The sequence below is a fragment of the Coregonus lavaretus genome (genome assembly GCF_964263955.1).
Source record: "Coregonus lavaretus genome assembly, chromosome: 8".
Lineage (NCBI taxonomy): Eukaryota > Metazoa > Chordata > Actinopteri > Salmoniformes > Salmonidae > Coregonus > Coregonus lavaretus.
In genome coordinates, this window is record NC_139995.1 from 52,378,586 (window position 1) to 52,402,346 (window position 23,761).

The 23,761-nt window shown below is 43.4% G+C and overlaps 1 protein-coding gene across 1 annotated transcript in view; it reads right to left on the reverse strand.

Moving 5' to 3' along the window:
• Positions 1 to 21,224, reverse strand: part of LOC311134087 (protein phosphatase EYA2-like) — a gene marked incomplete at its 5' end in the record, with an annotated part of 67,263 nt that extends 46,039 nt beyond the window's left edge. Inside the window, 3 exons of the mRNA XM_084167677.1 lie at positions 660 to 787; positions 7,766 to 7,846; positions 21,218 to 21,224. Of these exons, the coding sequence (XP_084023803.1) occupies positions 660 to 787; positions 7,766 to 7,846; positions 21,218 to 21,224 (216 nt within the window). The remainder of the gene's footprint in view (positions 1 to 659; positions 788 to 7,765; positions 7,847 to 21,217) is intronic.
• Positions 21,225 to 23,761: the final 2,537 nt, after the last annotated feature.

The window sequence follows — 23,761 nt, forward strand, 5'->3', positions numbered from 1 at the left end:
GTAAAAATATCAGCTGCTGTCGTTGTATCTGTCATCGGCACCAACTCCACGAACTCCTCGGTGACGGTCAATGTGTCATCAACTCCGCGGATGAAAATGGCCAGTTGTGCAACATCTGTAATGTCCGTGCTTTCATCAATTGCAACCGAAAACGCAATAAATGACTTTACTTTTAGCTTCAACTGGCTGTCCAAATCCACTGAAAGATCGGAAATCCTGTCTGCAACTGTGTTTCTTGTCAGCCTGACGCTTTTCAGGGCACACAATCTCCGCTGCCTTCATCATGCATGTTTTTACAAATTCACCCTCACTAAATGGTTTTGAAGCCACTGCGATTTCATTAGCAATGAGGTAGCTAGCTTTCACTGCAGCGTCACTGATGTCTCGGCTGTGAGTAAACACAGACTTGACCTACTTGCTCTGCCCCGGTATAAACAGTTTGCTTGCTTAACACAATTGCTATTGCGCCATCCAGGGGACGCAATTGGAACAGCAGTTTATTTTATTGAAATATTGCAGCGCATTTTTATACTTTAAAAAATCATCTCGTGGGCCGGATTAAACCCGTTTGCGGGCCTGATCCGGCCCGCGGGCCGGACGTTTGACACCCCTGGCCTAAGTGAATATTAAGGGTAAATACAGATATGAAGTAAACACACATACAGAATCTTCTCCAGTTTGCAGCTGGAATCCTCCAGCAGCTCCAAGAAGTGTTTCAGGCCGGGGTCATCTGCGTGCTCGTGGCCCAGGTCCAACTCTCGAAGGTAGGCATGATTCAAACGCCGTGCTGACACCAGAGGCACAACCATACTCAGCTATGTCACAGCTAGACAGCCTATGGAAAGTATCAGCCATGCATACTTCGTAGAAGGGAAGAGTGCATTTTGTAAGTGTTTGAACAAGGACTTGTCCTTTTTTTAGATCAGCTTAATATTGCAGATAGATTGTAACTTCCATCAATGTAATTGTCTGCATCACTTCCAATCCCCCATGTTATATATATATATATATATATATATATATATATATATATATATATATATATATATATATATATATATATATATATATATATATATATATATATATACACATATATACATACATCAAATCAAATCACATTTTATTGGCCACATGCGCCGAATACAACAGGTGCAGACATTACAGTGAAATGCTTACTTACAGCCCTTAACCAACAGTGCATTTATTTTTTATAAAAAAAGTAGAATAAAACAAAAATGTGTTGAGAAAAAAAGAGCAGAAGTAAAATAAAATAACAGTAGGGAGGCTATATATACAGGGGGGTACCGGTGCAGAGTCAATGTGCGGGGGCACCGGCTAGTTGAGGTAGTTGAAGTAATATGTACATGTGGGTAGATTTAAAGTGACTATGCATAAATAATAAACAGAGTAGCAGCAGCGTAAAAAGATGGGGTGGGGGGGGGGGGCAGTGCAAATAGTCCGGGTAGCCATGATTAGCTGTTTAGGAGTCTTATGGCTTGGGGGTAGAAGCTGTTGAGAAGTCTTTTGGACCTAGACTTGGCACTCCGGTACCGCTTGCCGTGCTGTAGCAGAGAGAACAGTCTATGACTAGGGTGGCTGGAGTCTTTGACAATTTTGAGGGCCTTCCTCTGACACCGCCTGGTATAGAGGTCCTGGATGGCAGGAAGCTTGGCCCCAGTGATGTACTGGGCCGTACGCACAACCCTCTGTAGTGCCTTACGGTCGGAGGCCGAGCAGTTGCCATACCAGGCGGTGATGCAACCAGTCAGGATGCTCTCGATGGTGCAGCTTTAGAATTTTTTGAGGACCCATGCAAAATCTTTTCAGTCTCCTGAGGGGGAATAGGCTTTGTCGTGCCCTCTTCACGACTGTCTTGGTGTGTTTGGACCATGATAGTTCTTTGGTGATGTGGACACCAAGGAACTTGAAGCTCTCAACCTGTTCCACTACAGCCCCGTCGATGAGAATGGGGGCGTGCTCAGTCCTCTTTTTTTCCCTGTAGTCCACAATCATCTCCTTTGTCTTGGTCACGTTGAGGGAGAGGTTGTTATCCTGGCACCACATGGCCAGGTCTCTGACCTCCTCCCTATAGGCTGTCTCATCGTTGTCGGTGATCAGGCCTACCACTGTTGTCTCGTCGGCAAACTTAATGATGGCGTTGGAGTCGTGCCTGGCCATGCAGTCATGGGTTTACAGGGAGTACAGGAGGGGACTGAGCACGCACCCCTGAGGGGCCCCCGTGTTGAGGATAAGTGTGGCAGATGTTGTTACCTATCCTTACCACCTGGGGGCGGCCCATCAGGAAGTCCAGGATCCAGTTGCAGAGGGAGGTGTTTAGTCCCAGGATCCTTAGCTTAGTGATGAGCTTTGAGGGCACTATGGTGTTGAATGCTGAGCTGTAGTCAATGAATAGCATTCTCACGTAGGTGTTCCTCTTGTCCAGGTGGGAAAGGGCAGTGTGGAGTGCAATAGAGATTGCATCATCTGTGGATCTGTTGGGGCGGTATGCAAATTGGAGTGGGTCTAGGGTTTCTGGGATAATGGTGTTGATGTGAGCCATGACCAGCCTTCAAAGCACTTCATGGCTACAGGCGTCAGTGCTACGGGTCGGTAGTCATTTAGGCAGGTTATCTTAGTCCTTGGGCACGGGGACTATGGTGGTCTGTTTGAAACATGTTGGTATTACAGACTCAGTCAGGGACATGTTGAAAATGTCAGTGAAGACACTTGCCAGTTGGTCAGCACATGCTCGGAGTACATGTCCTGGTAATCCGTCTGGCCCTGCGGCCTCGTGAATGTTGACCTACTTAAAAGTCTTACTGACATCGGCTACGGAGAGCGTGATCGCATAGTCATCCGGAACAGCTGGTTGTCTCATGCATGTTTCAGTGTTGCTTGCCTCGAAGCGAGCATAGAAGTGGTTTAGCTTGTCTGGAAGTCTTGTGTCACTGGGAAGCTCGCAGCTGTGCTTCCCTTTTGTAGTCTGTAATAGTTTTCAAGCCCTGCCACATCCGACGAGCGTCAGAGCTGGTGTAGTACGATTCAATCTTAGTCCTGTATTGACTCTTTGCCTGTTTGATGGTTCGTCGGAGGGCATAGCGGGATTTCTTATAAGCGTCCGGGTTAGAGTCCCGCTCCTTGAAAGCGGCAGCTCTACCCTTTAGCTCAGTGCGGATGTTGCCTGTAATCCATGGCTTCTGGTTGGGGTATGTATGTACGGTCACTGTGGGGACGACATCATGGATGCACTTATTGATGAAGCCTGTGACTGATGTCGTGTACTCCTCAATGCTATCTGAAGAATCCCGGAACATGTTCCAGTCTGTGCTAACAAAACAGTCCTGTAGCTTAGCATCTGCGTAATCTGACCACTTTTTTATTAACCGAGTCACTAGTGCTTCCTGCTTTAGTTTTTGCTTATAAGCAGGAATCAGGAGGATAGAGTTATGGTCAGATTTGCCAAATGGAGGGCGAGGGAGAGCTTTGTATGCGCCTCTGTGTGTGGAGTAAAGGTGGTCTAGAGTTTTTTTTCCTCTGGTTGCACATTTCACATGCTTGTAGAAATTAGGTAGAACGGATTTAAGTTTCCCTGCATTAAAGTCCCCGGCCACTAGGAGCGCTGCTCTGGATGAGCGTTTTCCTGTTGACTTATGGCCTTATACAGCTCATTCAGTGCAATCTTAATGCCAGCATTGGTTTGTGGTGGTAAATAGACAGCTATGAAAAATATAGATGAAAACTCTCTTGGTAAATAGTGTGGTCTACAGCTTATCATAAGATACTCTACCTCAGGTGAGCAAAACCTCGAGACTTCCTTAGTATTTGATTTTGTGCACCAGCTGTTGTTTACAAATGTACACAGACCGCCACCCCTTGTCTTACCGGAGTCAGCCGTTCTATCCTGCCGATGTAGCGTATAGCCCGCTAGTTGTATATTGTCCATGTCGTCGTTCAGCCACGACTCGGTGAAACATAAGATATTACCGTTTTTAATGTCCCGTTGGTAGGATAACCGTAATCTTAAGTCATCCAATTTATTCTCAAATGATTGAAGATTGGCTAATAGGATTGATGGGAGCGGCAGTTTACTCGCTCGCCGTCGGATCCTTACAAGGCACCCCGACCTACGTCCACGATATCTCCGTCTCTTCCTCATGCGAATGACGGGGATCTGGGCCTTGTCGGGTGTCTGTAGGATGTCCTTCGCGGCCGCCTCGTTGAAGAAAAAATATTTGTCCAATACGAGGTGAGTAATCGCTGTCCTGATATCCAGAAGCTCTTTTTGGTTATAAGAGACTATGGCAGAAACATTATGTACACAATAAATTACAAATAACGCGGAAAAACACACATAATAGTACAATTGGTTAGAGGGCTGTAAAACGGCAGCCATCTTCTCCGGCGCCATTATTATTATTATACATACATACACATACATATCCTTTAAAAATAAAATATTCCCCTTTATTACTTTCCAACCCCACCACCCTTTCCCTAATTGGAGTAAACTAGTGAACAACAATGCCTCTACTTCCAGCTTATACTTAATATACAGTGCTATGAAAAAGTATTTGCCCCCTTTCTAATTTTCTCTACTTTTGCATATTTGTGATACTGAATGTTATCAGATCTTCAACCAAAACCTAATATTAGATAAAGGGAACATAAGTGAACAAACAACACAATAATTACATATTTATTTCATAAACAAAGTTATGCAACACCCAATTCCCCTGTGTGAAAAAGTAATTGCCCCCTTACACTCAATAACTGGTTGTGCCACCTTTAGCTGCAATGACTCCAACCAAATGCTTCCTGTAGTTCTTGATCAGTCTCTCACGTCGCTGTGGAGGAATTTTGGCCCACTCTTCCATGCAGAACTGCTTTAACTCAGTGACGTGTGGGTTTTCAAGCATGAACTGCTCGTTTCAAGTCCAGCCACAACATCTCAATTGGTATTAGGTCTGGACTTTGACTAGGCCATTCCAAAACTTCCAATTTGTTGCAATTTAGCTATTTTCATGTAGACTTGATTGTGTGTTTTGGATCATTGTCTTGCTGCATGACCCAGCTGCGCTTCAGCTTCAGCTCACAGACGGATGGTCTGACATTCTCCTGTAGAATTCTCTGATATAGAATTATCTGATGTAGAATTCATGATTCCTTCTATTAAGGCACGTCGTCCAGGTCCTGAGGCAGCAAAGCATTCCCAAACCATCACACCACCACCACCATCATTGACCTTTGGTATGATGTTCTTACTGTGGAATGCAGTGTTTGGTTTTCGCCAGGCATAATGGGACCCATCTCGTCCAAAAAGTTGACTCACGTTTGCCAAAAAGCACCTGGATGATCATCAAGACTCTTAGAAGAACGTTCTATGGACAGATGATTCAAAAGTACAACTTCTTGGACGACATGGTTCCAGTAATGCCTGGCGAAAACCAAACACTGCATTCCACAGTAAGAACATCATACCAAAGGTCAAGCATGGTGATGGTTTGGGGATGCTTTGTTGCCTCAGGACCTGGACGACTTGCCTTAAAAGAAGGAACCATTAATTCTGCTCTGTATCAGAGAATTCTACAGGAGAATGTCAGACCATCCGTCTGTGAGCTGAAGCTGAAGCGCAGCTGGGTCATGCAGCAAAACAATGATCCAAAACACACAATCAAGTCTACATGAACATTTCTAAAAAGCAACAAATTGGAAGTTTTGGAATGGCCTAGTCAAAGTCCAGACCTAATCCCAATTGAGATGTTGTGGCAGGACTTGAAACGAGCAGTTCATGCTTGAAAACCCACACGTCACTGAGTTAAAGCAGTTCTGCATGGAAGAGTGGGCCAAAATTCCTCCACAGTGACGTGAGAGACTAATCAATAACTACAGGAAGCATTTGGTTGGAGTCATTGCAGCTAAAGGTGGCACAACCAGTTATTGAGTGTAAGGGGGCAATTACTTTTTCACACAGGGGAATTGGGTGTTGCATAACTTTGTTTATGAAATAAATATGTAATTGTTGTGTTATTTGTCCACTTATGTTCCCTTTATCTAATATTAGGTTTTGGTTGAAGATCTGATAACATTCAGTATCACAAATATGCAAAAGTAGAGAAAATTAGGAAGAGGGCAAATACTTTTTCATAGCACTGTACATTTTATGGACACAGTCAATTTTACAATAATTATATTTTGTTTGTTTTTTCTCCTGAACTTCTTCTACTCTCAACCTCTCCGATCATTTTCATGATGTCCATCCGGTTTGCTTCTACATGCCATATCTTTCTAACTGTGCTCTTTCACAAAAGCTCCCAACCTACAACCTATATACTTATTATGGACACAGTATGCTTACATTATTAGTTATCTTGTTATTAGTTGTTATTAGTCCCATCCTTCAACTCCATTCAACACCACCCATCTATCTCTTACCACCATCCATATAGGATTTATATTTGCCAACTGTACTGTGATGTTTTACAAAAGTTCTGAACCTTTCTATCCTCATTGTTTCTACAGATTGTAAATTGAAAATAAACATTTTTGCTAAAAGTATTATTATATTATTGATCGATTGACTATGACTTTTCAGATCACCTAGTAGTGCTATCTGCAGGGTTAGCTCCAGGTAAATATTGCAATCCTTTAGCCATTCCTGGACCTGTGTCCAAAAACAAGCTACAAATGGAAAGTACCAAAACAAATGATCTAATGATTCTACCTCTTCGCAGCAAAATCTGCAGAGCTGGGAAGATTGTATCCCCCATATAAATAACATTCTATTGGTAGCAAGAATTGTATATAATAATTTAAATTGAAAGATTCTAAGTTTTGAATCCGGTGTCGTTTTGCGTATCAGTTCATAAACACTATGCCATGGGATCGGTACGTCAAAAATCTCTTCCCAACTATTTTGCAATCTATATGGGACAGCTGTCAATCCTTTGGTCCTTAAATGAAACTGGTATACTTTTTTATTTATCAGTTTTCCTTAACCAATGATGTTCTTTAATGCAAGGCCGACAGACAGGTTCCTTACTTTCTCCCCCTTCCACTTTCCTCTTAAATTTTTGCAGTAAGGATGCAATTATTTGGTTGTAATTTTGGGTAGAGCAGACATTTCCATATGTTTTTGTTAGCTGCATGTGCAACATAACGTAGAAGGGAAGAGTGCATTTTATAAGTGTTTGAACAAGGCCTACTAACTGCAGCTTTTGCAGTTTGCAACGCGGTTCACCAAGTCCTGTACTGAGCTGGTTAATTCCAGAGTCTTTCAGGCTGTTACTCCATAGATCCAGACAGTTTAACTCCGATAGGGGTGAACACAGGGCCAACGCCAGGTCCTCACAGCAGTCCTCAGTAAGATTAGTCTTACTGTCCTCCTCCAGTAGGTGAGGAGGGGAGAGAGAAAGTAGGTGAGGAGGGGGGGAGAGAAAGTAGGTGAGGAGGGGGGGGGGGAGAAAGTAGATGTGGAGGGGGGGGAGAGAAAGTAGGTGTGGGGGGGAGAGAAAGTAGGTGAGGAGGGGGGAGAGAAAGGAGGGGAGAGAGAAAGTAGGGGAGGAGGGGGAGAGCGAGAGAGTGCGTGTGGGAGGGAGAGAGAGAGAGAGAGAGAGTGGGAGAGAGAGGGAGGTTTTTACAAGAATGTAAGAACAAGTAGTTCTGCAGAAACATCTAAAACACACACACACACACTCACACACACACCACCGAGCATTGCATTCCCCCCTGGGTTACCTCATGCTTTGTATGGCACAGTGTGTACCCGCCAGTGCTTTACAAAGACACTGGACTCCCAAGTCTCTCAGGTCGTTGGAGCTCAGGTCCAGCTCCCTCAGTGGTGAGTCTGTAGAGTAGAGAGTGAGAGCCACAGCCACAGCCTCACATACAGTGGGGGAAAAAAGTATTTAGTCAGCCACCAATTGTGCAAGTTCTCCCACTTAAAAAGATGAGAGAGGCCTGTAATTTTCATCATAGGTACACGTCAACTATGACAGACAAAATGAGGAAAGAAATTCCAGAAAATCACATTGTAGGATTTTTCATTAATTTATTTGCAAATTATGGTGGAAAATAAGTATTTGGTCAATGACAAAAGTTTCTCAATACTTTGTTATATACCCTTTGTTGGCAATGACACTGGTCAAACGTTTTCTGTAAGTCTTCACAAGGTTTCCACACACTGTTGCTGGTATTTTGGCCCATTCCTCCATGCATATCTCCTCTAGAGCAGTGATGTTGTGGTCCTCTGTAGCTCAGCTGGTAGAGCACGGCGCTTGTAACGCCAAGGTAGTGGGTTCGATCCCCGGGACCACCCATACACAAAAATGTATGCACGCATGACTGTAAGTCGCTTTGGATAAAAGCGTCTGCTAAATGGCATATTATTATTATTATTATGTTTTGGGGCTGTCGCTGGGCAACACGGACTTTCAACTCCCTCCAAAGATTTTCTATGGGGTTGAGATCTGGAGACTGGCTAGGCCACTCCAGGACCTTGAAATGCTTCTTACGAAGCCACTCCTTCGTTGCCCGGGCGGTGTGTTTGGGATCATTGTCATGCTGAAAGACCCAGCCACGTTTCATCTTCAATGCCCTTGCTGATGGAAGGAGGTTTTCACTCAAAATCTCACGATACATGGCCCCATTCATTCTTTCCTTTACACGGATTAGTCGTCCTGGTCCCTTTGCAGAAAAATAGCCCCAAAGCATGATGTTTCCACCCCCATGCTTCACAGTAGGTATGGTGTTCTTTGGATGCAACTCAGCATTCTTTGTCCTCCAAACACGATGAGTTGAGTTTTTACCAAAAGGTTCTATTTTGGTTTCATCTGACCATATGACATTCTCCCAATCCTCTTCTGGATCATCCAAATGCACTCTAGCAAACTTCAGATGGGCCTGGACATGTACTGGCTTAAGCAGGGGGACACGTCTGCACTGCAGGATTTGAGTCCCTGGCGGCGTAGTGTGTTACTGATGGTAGGCTTTGTAACTTTGGTCCCAGCTCTCTGCAGGTCATTCACTAGGTCCCCCCGTGTGGTTCTGGGATTTTTGCTCACCGTTCTTGTGATCATTTTGACCCCACGGGGTGAGATCTTGCGTGGAGCCCCAGATCGAGGGAGATTATCAGTGGTCTTGTATGTCTTCCATTTCCTAATAATTGCTCCCACAGTTGATTTCTTCAAACCAAGCTGCTTACCTATTGCAGATTCAGTCTTCCCAGCCTGGTGCAGGTCTACAATTTTGTTTCTGGTGTCCTTTGACAGCTCTTTGGTCTTGGCCATAGTGGAGTTTGGAGTGTGACTGTTTGAGGTTGTGGACAGGTGTCTTTTATACTGATAACAAGTTCAAACAGGTGCCATTAATACAGGTAACGAGTGGAGGATAGAGGAGCCTCTTAAGGAAGAAGTTACAGGTCTGTGAGAGCCAGAAATCTTGCTTGTTTGTAGGTGACCAAATACTTATTTTCCACCATCATTTGCAAATAAATTCATTAAAAATCCTACAATGTGATTTTCTGGAAAAGAAATTCTCAATTTGTCTGTCATAGTTGACGTGTACCTATGATGAAAATTACAGGCCTCTCTCATCTTTTTAAGTGGGAGAACTTGCACAATTGGTAGCTGACTAAATACTTTTTTTCCCCACTGTAAACCGAATTTGCTAGCTAATCTACAGTGACCTGCTAGCTAACGTTAGCCGTTAGTCATTGTTATTGACGAATGATACCGTACAACCACCTTTCCAGCAGTGCAACACCACCAGACCAATTGACCGAATCTGAATCATCCACATACAGTGCCTTCAGAAAGTATTCACACCCCTTGACTTTTTCCACATTTTGTTGTGTTACAGCCTACGTTTTAAATTGATTACATTGAGATTTTGTGTCACTGGCCTACACACAATACCCATAATATCAAAGTGGAATTATGTTTTTAGAAATTTTTACAAATTAATAAAAAATGAGTTCATGAGTTAAAATGTGCTTAACAAGTCACATAATAAAATTCACTCTGTGTGCAATAATAGTGTTTAGGATGATTTTTTAATGACTATCTTATATCTGTACCCCACACATACAATTCAATTTAAGGTCCCTCAGTCGAGCAGTGAATTCCAAACACAGATTCAACCACAAAAGACCATGGAGGTTTCCCAATGCCTCGCACCATTGGTGACAGACATTGAATATCCCTTTGAGCATGGTGAAGTTATTGATTACACTTTGGATGGTGTATCAATACACCCAGTCACTACAAAGATACAGGCGTCCTTCCTAACTCAGTTGCCGGAGAGGAAGGAAACCACTCAGGGACTTCACAAGGAGGCCAATGGCGATAGGAGAAAACTGAGGATGGATCAACAACATTGTAGTTACTCCACAATACTAACCTAAATGACAGAGTAAAAAGAAGGCAGCCTGTACAGAATACAAATATTCGAAAACATGCATCCTGTTTGCAACAAAGATGTCCTGAATACAAATGAATACAAAGTGTTATGTTTGGGGCAAATCCAACACAGCACCTCACTCAGTACCTATCTTCATATTTTCAAGCATGGTGGTGGCTGCATCATGTTATGGGTATGCTTGAAATCGTTAAAGACCTAGGGAGTTTTTTAGGATAAAAATAAACGGAATAGAGCTAAGTACAGGCAAAATCCTAGAGGAAAACCTGGTTCAGTCTGCTTTCCAACAGACACTGGGAGACAAATTCACCTTTCAGCAGGACAATAACCTAAAACACAAGGCCAAATATACACTGGAGTTGCTTACCAAGACGACATTGAATGTTCCTAAGTGACCTACAGTTTTGATTTAAATCGGCTTGAAAATGTATGGCAAGACTTGAAATGGCTGTCTAGCAATGATCAACAACCAACTTGACAGAGCTTGAATAATTTTTTTAATAATAATGTGCAAGGATTGTACAATCTAGGTGTGCAAAGATCTTAGAGACCCAGAAAGACTCACAGCTGTAATTGCTGCCAAAGGTGATTCTAACATGTATGGACTCTTGGGTGTGAATACTTATGTAAATGATATATTTCTGTATTTCATTTTCAATAAATTTGCAAACATTTCTAAAAGCATGTTTTCACTTTGTCATTATGGGGTGGGCATTGTGTGTAGATTGAAAGAAAACAAATGTAATCCATTTTTAATTCTGTCTGTAAGACAACAAAATGTGGAACAAGTCAAGGGGTATGAATACTTTCTGTATGATATTTAAAATATTCCACTTATGAAATGTAAGCACATCAATAAATTGTACGGTTATAGAGGGGCAATACAGTAAAACAGAATTGTACGATATCTCATATCCTTGACCATATGTGCAAACAGCATGGTGCCATTTCATGGCCCATCCTTTGTACCCATATAGAATCATGAAAAGGCTTTTCAAAAGACCCTCACTTTATTCTAACCCCGAACTGGCTGAAGTCTCCCTCTGTCTAGAACTGGCGGAAGTATCCCTTTGTGTGTGGGTGTGTGTGTGTGTGCGCGCGTGTGTGCGCGTGTGTGCGTGTGTGTGTGCGCGTGTGTGTGTGTGTGTGTGTGTGTGTGTGTGTGTGTGTGTGTGTGTGTGTGCATGTGTAGTGCATGTGTATCTGGACTGGGGTCTAGTTCTGGTAACCCTTGCCAATCCAAACAGAGTAATTCCTTCCCAATTAGAAACGCTAAATGCATTTGACTCGGTGCCCTGCCCAGTCTGAACCTCCACCGGCTGGTTCATATGGATACAGTTACAGTTCAAGGCCAGCGGGGGGTCTTATAAACACAGGTGACGTGGACGTTCAGGGTCTGTAGTGCTCAACGGTTTGGCTGGAGTGTGTGACCTTAATAATAGCAGCACACAGTTATCTGTTGTTGTAGCCATCAGCGCTTACATTTACATTTTGAGGGGAAGTACTGCATGGCAGTTGATGAAGACATTACATCGCCACAGAGGATGGACTATAGAAACATTGATAACTGTACCATTACACAGGGATGTACTATCACAACAATGTGAAAATGTCACTTGATTTTCAGATGAATGACTCATACTCGTAATAATGTTCACATGCTACTGTAAATATGCTACATTTTGTTAACATCAGTGTTTGGTCCATTGCTGTCACATTGTGGCTTCCCACTGGGCAAAAATTGGGTCAAGATAGTTTCCTTATTATTTCAGTATGTACAGTTCAATGTATCAACATACACCTGTTGCATGAATGTAGCTAATCGGTTGGACTTTCAAAAAGTCGTCAACCTGCATAGTTTTCTGTCAATTTTAACCCAGATTTAAACCAGAAATCAACAAGTCTCAATGTTTGATTTATTTCAAGTTGAATTTAAGTTTGATGACTGCTCAATCAAATATCAACCAAAATTGGATGGTTTATCTGACGTCTTTGCCCGGTGGGTTGAGAGTTAAGTAATTTGGTAAATAACACAATGGTAGAACATCAGAATGAAGCTTGGAGGCTTAGTTTGCCTCATCCTAGGGAGTTTCAGTATTTTGGAAGAGAGTTTACTAACAGTGAGAGCACTCCATTGCCTAATGAAAATCCATACCTCAAAACATTTAGCTGTGTGTGAGAGAAGGAAATGTAATAAGACACATAACACAATTTCTGAATTACAGGAAGGCCTAATCGAACCAGCCAGCATAATGGAGGAGCATATGTCTTTGTCTATTCCTGTATTTAGTATTTTTGCATAACGAAAAATTACTGCATGACCATGGTGACCTAGGAAATCCCCAGAAATCTATTTCTTGCCCCAAATTAAGTTCAATCTGTTTTTTCTTCTGACCTGCATTTCCAAACAGCGAATCAATCATGTGGTCACAGACGTCTACACAAAGGTACCATTCCACAAACTAATGGTCACTCTCCAAGGAGGACGTCGATGGTAAACTAATCTTAACGCTGGAAGGCACAGGAAGCCGATCTTGTTAGCACTCAATGAGCTATCTTCCAAGGAAACTTTCATCTTGGAACCACCCTGACAAAAAGCCTGAGAGCAAGTCTAATGTCACTTACCACTTCTGTGTTGAGACCTACTATACTTACGGATGAGTCGGTCAACAACAGGCTGAAGACATGATCAACTAGCGCAGTGGCTCCAAACCTTTGATTTCTCCCATGGCCCCAAAGAAAAATAGATAAAGGGTCTCAGTAGAATATTACGCCTAAACACAAAGGGTAATAATTATAATTTGGTGGGTGCTTATATTTGTCCTATTAGCTAATGTAGCTAATGGTAGCTAATGTCAGATCAATTGCACATTAAAATATGAACATTGATTAACGTGAGAGTATGCTACACATTGCACCTTTGTTGGTGACATGGCATTGCGAAAGTAGGCTATTATATCAATTTTGTGATTGATATGTGATTTTGTGATTGATATGTGATTTTGTGATTGATATGTGATTGATATGTGATTTTGTGATTGATATGTGATTTTAGTGGATCATTGTCTTATAGGCCTACCATTTTCATTAAATAAATCAAAAGTATTTTTTTAATTGGGGACCAGTTTGGAAACCTCTGAACTAGAAAAAAATGAGTAGTTATTTTGAATAAAGGTGTTGTTGCTTAAAACTATTATGGTGACTTTTACTTTTACTCAACTTAATTAAGACTCTATTGATGCACCCGTTGGTCAATCTAAGTAACATAATAAAAAATCCCCATCAAAATCTGTCAGTTTAAGCTAGATATATCTGTTTTTTTGCATCCTCTTATGTCGGCCTTCCACATCTACGGAGGAAGGTGGCAGAGCTACAGTGGTGTTTGTCAGACCATGAGACATCCCGAAGATCGGTCTTATCACGAAAACGTCTGTAGCGTCCCACGGGACTCATGGGACACGTCTGAAGGTAACCCATGCAAATGAATGGAAGTATGGAGGTAGTTTTGTGCCAACAAAAATAAAGGGTTAAATACAATAGTATTCAGACCCCTTTACTTTTTCCACATTTTGTTATGTTACAGCCTTATTCTAAAATGGATAAAATAGTTTTTTCCCCTCATCAATCTAGACACAATACCCCATAATGACAAAGCAAAAACAAGTTTTTAGAAATGTTTGCAAATGTATTAACAATAAAAAATGGAAATATCACATTTACATAAGTATTCAGACCCTTTACTCAGTACTTTGTTGAAGCACATTTGGCAACGATTACAGACTTGAGTATTCTTGGGTATGACGCTACAAGCTTGGCACACCTGTATTTGGAGAGTTTCTCCCATTGTTCTCTGCAGATCCTCTCAAGCTCTGTCAGGTTGGATGGGGAGCGTCGCTGCACAGCTATTTTCAGGTCTCTCCAGAGATGTTTGATCGGATTCAAGTCCGGGCTCTGGCTGGGCCACTCAAGCACATTCAGAGACTTGTCCCGAAGCCACTCCTGCGTTGTCTTGGCTGTGTGCTTAGGGTCATTGTCCTGTTGGAAGGTGAACCTTAAGCCCTGTTTGAGGTCCTGAGCACTCTGGAGCAGGTTTCCATCCAGGATTTCTGTACTTTGCTCGGTTCATCTTTCCCTTGATCCTGACTAGTCTCCCAGTCGTTGACGCTGAATAACATCCCCACAGCATGATGCTACCACCACCATGCTTCACAGTAGGGATGGTGCCAGGTTTCCTCCAGACGTGATGCTTGGCATTCAGGCCAAAGAGTTCAATCTTGGTTTCATCAGACCAGAGAATCTTGTTTCTCATCGTCTGAGAGTCCTTTAGGTGCCTTTTGGCAAACTCCAAGCGGGCTGTCATGTGCTTTTTACTGAGGAGTGGCTTCCATCTGGCCACTCTACCATAAAGACCGGATTGGTGGAGTGCTGCAGAAATGGTTGTCCTTCTGAAAGGTTCTCCAATCTCCACAGATGAACTCTGGAGCTCTGTCAGAGTGACCATCGGGCTCTTGGTCACCTCCCTGACCAAGGCCCTTCTTCCAAGATTGCTCAGTTTGGCCGGGCGGCCAGCTCTATGAAGAGTCTTGGTGGTTCCAAACTTCTTCCATTTAAGAATAATGGAGGCCACTGTGTTCTTGGGGACCTTCAATGCTGCAGACAATTTTTGGTACCCTTCCCCAGATCTGTGCCTAGACACAATCCTGTCTCGGAGCTCTACGGACAATTCCTTCGACCTCATGGCTTGATTTTTGCTCTGACATGCACTGTCTACTGTGGGACCTTAAATAGACAGGTGTGTGCCTTTCCAAATCATGTCCAGTCAATTGAATTTACCACAGGTGGACTCATCTCAAGGATGATCAATGGAAACAGGATGCACCTGAGCTCAATTTCGAGTCTCATAGCAAAGTGTCTGAATACTTACAGTACCAGTCAAAAGTTTGGACACGCCTACTCATTCCAGGGTTTTTATTTATTTTTACTATTTTTTACATTGTAGAATAACAGTGAAGACATCAACACTATGAAATAACACAAATGGAATCATGTAGTAACCAAAAAAGTGTTAAACAAATCAACATATATTTTATATTTGAGAGTCTTCAAAGTAGCCACCCTTTGCATTGATGACAGCTTTGCACACTCTTGGCATTCTCTCAACCAGCTTCATGAGGTAGTCACCTGGAATGCATTTCAATTAACAGGTGTGCCTTGTTAAAAGTTAATTTGTGGAATTTCTTTCCTTCTTAATGCGTTTGAGCCAATCAGTTGTGTTGCCGTTTTATGGGCTCCTAACCAATTGTACTATTATATGTGTTTTTTCGCTTTATTTGTAACTTATTTTGTATATAATGTTTGTGCCACTGTCTCTTACGTCCGAAAATAGTTTCTGGATATCAGGACAGCGATTACTCACCTCGTACTGGAAGAAGATTTTTTCTTCAACGAGTCGGACGCGAAGGATTTACTTCAGACACCTGAAAAGGCCCAAATCCCCGTCATTCGCAGGAGAAAGAGACGGAGATATCGGGGACGTAGGTCGGGGGGCCTTGTAAGGATCCGACGGCGAGAGGGTAATCTGCCTCTTCCATCAGTCCTATTAGCCAATGTACAATCTTTGGATAACAAAATTGACAAGCTACGATCACAAATACCCTACCAATGGGACATTAAAAACGGCAATATCTTATGTTTCACCGAGTCGTGGCTGAACGATGACATGGATAACAAACAGCTGGCAGGGTTTACGTTGCATCGGCAAGATAGAACAACCACCTCCGGTAAGACAAGGGGTGGTGGTCTGTGTATATTTGTAAACAACAGCTGGTGCACGAAATCTAATATTAAGGAAGTCTCAAGGTTTTGCTCGCCTGAGGTAGAGTATCTCATGATAAGCTGTAGACCACATTGTTTAACGACAAAGCCTATACCCCTCAGGAGACTGAAACGATTTGGCATGGGTCCTCAGATCCTCAAGAAGTTCTACAGCTGCACCATCGAGAGCATCCTGACTGGTTGCATCACTGAATGGTACAGCAACTGCTCGGCCTCTGACCGCAAGGCACTACAGAGGGTAGCGCATACGGCACAGTACATCACTGGGGCCAAGCTTCCTGCCATCCAGGACCTCTATACCAGCCAGTGTCAGAGGAAGGCCCTAAAAATGGTCAAAGACTCCAGCCACCCTAGTCATAGACTGTTCTCTCTGCTACTGCACGGCAAGCGGTACCGGAGCGACAAGTCTAGGTCCAAAAGGCTTCTTAACAGCTTCTACCCCCAAGCCATAAGACTCCTGAACAGCTAATCAAATGGCTTCCCGGACTATTTGCATTGTCCCCCCCCCACCCCCACCCCCACCCCAATCCCCTATTTTACGCTGCTGCTACTCTCTGTTTATTATCTATGCATTGTCACTTTAACTATACCTACATGTACATATTATCTCAATTACCTCGACTAACCGGTGCCACAGCACATTGACTCTGTACCGGTACCCCCTGTATATAGCCTCGCTTCTGTTATTTTTACTGTTATTTGACTGCTTTTATTTTCTACATATCTATTGTTTAACTTAACACGTATTTTTCTTAAAACTGCATTGATGGTTAAGGACTTGTAAGTAAGCATTTCACTGTAAGGTCTACACCTGTTGTATTCGGCACATGTCACAAATAACATTTGATTTGATTTGATGAAACAGGCTCTCATGAGGACCGCCACAGGAAAGGAAGACCCAGAGTTACCTCTGCTGCAGAGGATAAGTTCATTAGAGTTACCAGCCTGAAAAATTGCAGCCCAAATAAATGCTTCACGGAGTTCAAGTAGCAGACACATCTCAACATCAACTGTTCAGAGGAGACTGCGCGTTATGATGAGTTTCTGGATTTGAGAAGTTCAGAATGCAAGAGAGTATGTTACACAGGTGGAGATTAGATTCAGTCATTATTTAATGGTTACAAAGTTTGATTCAATGACAGGGGGTACGGACATAGCCTCCTGCCATCTGAATGACTTCCATAGAAAATCTCTCACCTTATATACTGTTCTTCCAATCTACTTGTATCTTACCCAGCTGCTAACCATTATTGATTGTCACTCCTCCACCACCATATCATCCACCTCCTTGGTGTCATATGGCACCCTACCAGGCCATTCCATCACGCACCCATCCTAAGATTGGCACCAGTGGCCCGCAATCTATCTTGGCACACTGACCTTCTGTTACTCACTCGTGACACCAATAACACATGGTATGTTCTTGTTCTCTGTCCACATACAGGTTATTAGTTGCACATACATTAATTAATGTTGTATTACAAATCATCATAACACTGTGTGAATCAGGCCTTCATGGTCTAATTGCTGCAAAGAAACCACTACTAAAGGACACCAATAAGAAGAAGAGACTTGCTTGGGCCAAGAAACATGAACAATGGACATTAGACCGGTGGAAATCTGTCCTTTGGTCTGATGAGTCCAAATTTGAGATTTTTGGTTCCAACCACCGTGTCTTTGTGGGACACAGAGAAGGTGTACGGATGATCTCCGCATGTGTGGTTCCCACTGTTTAGCATGGAGGAGGAGGTGTGATGGTGTTTTGCTGGTGACACTGTCTGTGATTTATTTAGAATTCAAGGCACACTTAACCAGCATGGCTACCACAGCACTCTGCAGCGATACGCCATCCCATCTGGTTTGCGCTTAGTGGGACAAATATTTGTTTTTCAACAGGACAATGACCCAAAACACACCTCCAGGCTGTGTAAGGGCTATTTGACCAAGAAGGAGAGTGATGGTGTGCTGCATCAAATGACCTGGTCTCCACAATCACCGGACCTCAACCCAATTGAGATGGTTTGGGATGAGTTGGACCGCAGAGTGAAGGGAAAGCAGCCAACAAGTGCTCAGTGTACGTGGGAACTCCTTCAAGACTGTTGGAAAAGCATTCCAGGTGAAGTTGGTTGAGAGAATGCCAAGGGTGTGCAAAGCTGTCATCAAGGCAAAGGGTGGCTACTTTGAAGAATCTAACATCTAAAATATATTTTGATTTGTTTAACACTTTTTTGGTTACTATATGATTCCATATGCGTTATTTCATAGTTTTGATGTCTTCACTATTATTCTACAATGTAGAAAATAGTAAAAATAAAGAAAAACCCTTGAATGAGTAGGTATGTCCAAACTTTTGACTGCTACTGTATAACTTTAAAAAATACAGAAATACAGCCAGTATATATCTTAAACTTGATTGCTGAAATGCAATTTATTTTGGGACTACATCAACAATGGACAACTGAAACAAATATGTAGTTTTTGGGTGGGGTTTTTCTTTAACTTGGGCCCAGACAATTGGTCTGAGTTTGACTTAAAGGGATACTTCGGGATTTTGTCTTTTACCTACTTCCCCAGAGTCAAATGAACGTATGGATTCCATTTATATGTCTCTCCATCCAGTATGAAGGAAGTTAGAGGTAGTTTTGCGAGCCAATGCTAACTAGCGTTAGCGGAATGACTGGAAGTCAACGGTATTTACTAGCATGCTAGCAGTTACCATAGACTTCCAGTCATTGTGCTGACGCTAGTTAGCAATTTCCTTCAAACTGCACGCAGAGACATAAAACTGGTATCCACATGTTCGTCTGACTCTGCAAAAATCCCCCAAGTATCGCTTTGTTCCAGTTTTTGCTTAAAAGGACTACTGCACTTCCTGATTTGGTCTTGTTTTCGATTTGGTTCATTAAGAAATGCTAGCGGCCATGACTGAATTCAAAAGTGAGATGGTTTCGGGGTGTGTTTTGATGTGTGTGTGTGTGTGTGTGTGTTCGAGGTGGGAAGAGTTAGCTAAATTCTTTCGCCAATTAGCTTCAGCCGGCTGGTGTGTGACCGTAGTAAAGTTGATTTGTCTAGCTCCGGGGCTAGTTAGGGACCGTCAATAAATTACACAATGTAAATGGAACAATATGTTCATGTTGCACACCTTTTAGTTGTCTCATTAAACACTTTCAATATTTCTATATACATTTCTACAATTTATAGTTGGCTTAAGGTTAAGTCATTGAAATTTGGAGCTATTGACACAAAAATATTGTCCCATGTACATTGTGTAATTTACTTCTGGTCCCTAACTAGCTCCATATGTCACGCCCTGACCTTGAGAGCCCTGTTTTCTCTAGTTGGTTTGGTCAGGGTGTGAAGTCTAGATGTTCTTTTTCTATGTTGGCCGGGTGTGGTTCCCAATCAGAGGCAGCTGTCTATTGTTGTCTCTGATTGGGGATCATACTTAGGCAGCCAGTTTGCCTACCTTAGGTGTGGGATCTTGTTTCTGTTTGGCTTGTGTTTTGTGTAGCCTGTTGAACTTCACGGTCGTTCGTATTTTGTTGTTTTGATTCTTTATTCAGTTAATAAAAGAATATGTACGCATACAATGCTGCACCTTGGTCTGATCCGTCTATCAACGAGCGTGACAGAAGATCCCACCACCAATGGACCAAGCAGCGTGGCCAGGAGGAGCAGACATGCTAGACACAGGTGGGGAAGACATTCTGGTGCCAGCGCCCCGCACTTGCCGGGCTAAAGTGAGGGTCCAGCCAGGACGGGTTGTGCCTGCTCCTCGCACCAAACCAGTGGTGCGTGTCTCCAGCCCGGTCAGGCCCGTGCCTGCTCCTCGCACCAGACCTGTGGTGCGTGTCTCCAGCCCGGTCAGGCCCGTGCCTGCTCCTCGCACCAGACCTGTGGTGCGTGTCTCCAGCCCGGTACGGCCCGTGCCTGCTCCTCGCACCAGACCAGTGGTGCGTGTCTCCAGTCCGGTACGGCCCGTTACAGCGCCACGCACCCGACCTCCAGCGAGGGTCCTCTGCTCCACTCCGGTGCCAGAGCAGTCCGCTCCACCGGTGCCAAGTCCAGCTCCGGTCAGCTGCTCCAGTCCGGTGCCAGAGAAGTCCGCTCCACCGGTGCCCAGTCCCGCTCCGGTTAGCTGCCCCACTCCAGTGGTGGAGCAGTCCGCTCCTCCGGTGCCTAGTCCAGCTCCGGTTATCTGCTCCCTACCAGAGACAGGGCTTGGTGCATCGCAGGAGGACTGCCGGGCCGGAACCAGACGTTAACCCCTCTCCAGGGTTGAGGGCTCCCATACCAGGGTCCAGACAGGTCTTGGTGCATCGTGGGAGGACTGAGAGGGGAACCATTGCGCCGGGGTCCAGACCGAACCGGGTGTGCAACGGGGAGGCAGGAAGGGAGAAGAGGTTAATACCGACGTCGAAGCCGGAGCCGCCACCGAGGCTAGATGCCCACCCGGACTCTCCCCTAATGAGTCAGGTTGTTGTGGCCGGAGTACGCACCTTTGGGTGGGGTACTGTCACGCCCTGACCTTGAGAGCCCTGTTTTCTCTAGTTGGTTTGGTCAGGGTGTGAAGTCTAGATGTTCTATTTCTATGTTGGCCGGGTGTGGTTCCCAATCAGAGGCACCTGTCTATCGTTGTCTCTGATTGGGGTTCATACTTAGGCAGCCAGTTTGCCTACCTTAGGTGTGGGATCTTGTTTCTGTTTTGGCTTGTATTTTGTGTAGCCTGTTGAACTTCACGTTTGTTTGTATTTTGTTGTTTTGATTCTTTATTCAGTTAATAAAGGAATATACGCATACCACGCTGCACCTTGGTCTGATCCATCTATCTATCGTGACACCATAGGGATATCGAACGTAATTAAGATCGGGTCATGTGCAGTTGTGCTCCGTATTGATGATTACTTGTGTGCTGCCAGCTGTGGGCATGTTGGCAGGATTGAAATAAACCCAACCCATACCGTACCCGTCATTTCGTGATATATCTCACAAATCTCCGTTTTGGATGAGGCTGACTTCATGAACAAAATTATGAAGTAAATGTTTATGACTCATATCGATGCCACATAGGCCGTTTTCAAAAGAAGAAGTTGCTTTTTAGGGTCAGTTGACCTTTAACCCCTGGTTACTGTTAGTAGGTGTTTCTTCATACGTTTACAATTTTGTCATTTAGCAGACGCTCTTATTCAGAGCGACTTACAGGAGCAATTACGGTTAAGTGCCTTGCTCAAGGGCACATCGACGGCGTGGGGATTCTAACCAGCAACTTTTATTTTTCCGGCCCAACGCGCTTAACCGCTAGGCTACCTGCCACCCCAGGTATGAAAGGCTTTGTTGAAGAAGTAGTCAAAACATAATAGGGGAGGAGACAAGTTGGCATGTTGTATACATACATTTAACATAAAGAATTAGCTGCTATAGTATTTTTGGCATGGCTCGTACTGTTAAAGCAATATTTACTTTCATGATGTTTCTTCCTACTGTGTCAATGGCCGTGCTTCCTTTGGTACATATAATCTAGATTATATTTCTATGACATGCCCTACTAGTCACTTATGAATGTCTGTCTGTCGTCATTCCAGGCGTGTAAACTGGCTTCGGTGCTAAAGAGAGTGTTGGATATCATGAGGTGAGTACAGTAGTGCTGCTTAACCCACCTGTTTGTCTGTGTGTCAGCCACACAGGGACTTATGTTTTCACCTGTCGCCTACTGAATCATCCACTTGGTAGGGCGTATATATTCATCCTCTTCTGGAAAGACATTACAGAACTGGCTACTACTGTCAGACAGTACAATGACAGAACTGGCTACTACTGTCAGACAGTACAATGACAGAACTGGCTACTACTGTCAGACAGTACAATGACAGAACTGGCTACTACTGTCAGACAGTACAATGACAGAACTGGCTACTACTGTCAGACAGTACAATGACAGAACTGGCTACTACTGTCACAGTACAATGACAGAACTGGCTACTACTGTCAGACAGTACAATGACAGAAATGGATACTACTGTCACAGTACAATGACAGAACTGGCTACTACTGTCAGACAGTACAATGACAGAACTGGCTACTACTGTCACAGTACAATGACAGAACTGGCTACTACTGTCAGACAGTACAATGACAGAACTGGTTACTACTGTCACAGTACAATGACAGAACTGGCTACTACTGTCAGACAGTACAATGACAGAACTGGATAATACTGTCACAGTACAATGACAGAACTGGCTACTACTGTCAGACAGTACAATGACAGAACTGGCTACTACTGTCAGACAGTACAATGACAGAACTGGCTACTACTGTCAGACAGTACAATGACAGAACTGGCTACTACTGTCAGACAGTACAATGACAGAACTGGATACTACTGTCAGACAGTACAATGACAGAACTGGCTACTACTGTCAGACAGTACAATGACAGAACTGGCTACTACTGTCAGACAGTACAATGACAGAACTGGATAATACTGTCACAGTACAATGACAGAACTGGTTACTACTGTCAGACAGTACAATGACAGAACTGGTTACTACTGTCAGACAGTACAATGACAGAACTGGCTACTACTGTCACAGTACAATGACAGAACTGGATAATACTGTCACAGTACAATGACAGAACTGGCTACTACTGTCAGACAGTACAATGACAGAACTGGCTACTACTGTCAGACAGTACAATGACAGAACTGGTTACTACTGTCAGACAGTACAATGACAGAACTGGCTACTACTGTCACAGTACAATGACAGAACTGGATAATACTGTCACAGTACAATGACAGAACTGGCTACTACTGTCACACAGTACAATGACAGAACTGGCTACTACTGTCAGACAGTACAATGACAGAACTGGCTACTACTGTCAGACAGTACAATGACAGAACTGGCTACTACTGTCAGACAGTACAATGACAGAACTGGCTACTACTGTCAGACAGTACAATGACAGAACTGGATACTACTGTCAGACAGTACAATGACAGAACTGGCTACTACTGTCAGACAGTACAATGACAGAACTGGCTACTACTGTCAGACAGTACAATGACAGAACTGGTTACTACTGTCACAGTACAATGACAGAACTGGCTACTACTGTCACAGTACAATGACAGAACTGGCTACTACTGTCAGAGTACAATGACAGAACTGGATACTACTGTCAGACAGTACAATGACAGAACTGGATAATACTGTCAGACAGTACAATGACAGAACTGGTTACTACTGTCACAGTACAATGACAGAACTGGATACTACTGTCAGACAGTACAATGACAGAACTGGATAATACTGTCAGACAGTACAATGACAGAACTGGATACTACTGTCAGACAGTACAATGACAGAACTGGATAATACTGTCAGACAGTACAATGACAGAACTGGATAATACTGTCAGACAGTACAATGACAGAACTGGATAATACTGTCAGACAGTACAATGACAGAACTGGATAATACTGTCACAGTACAATGACAAAACT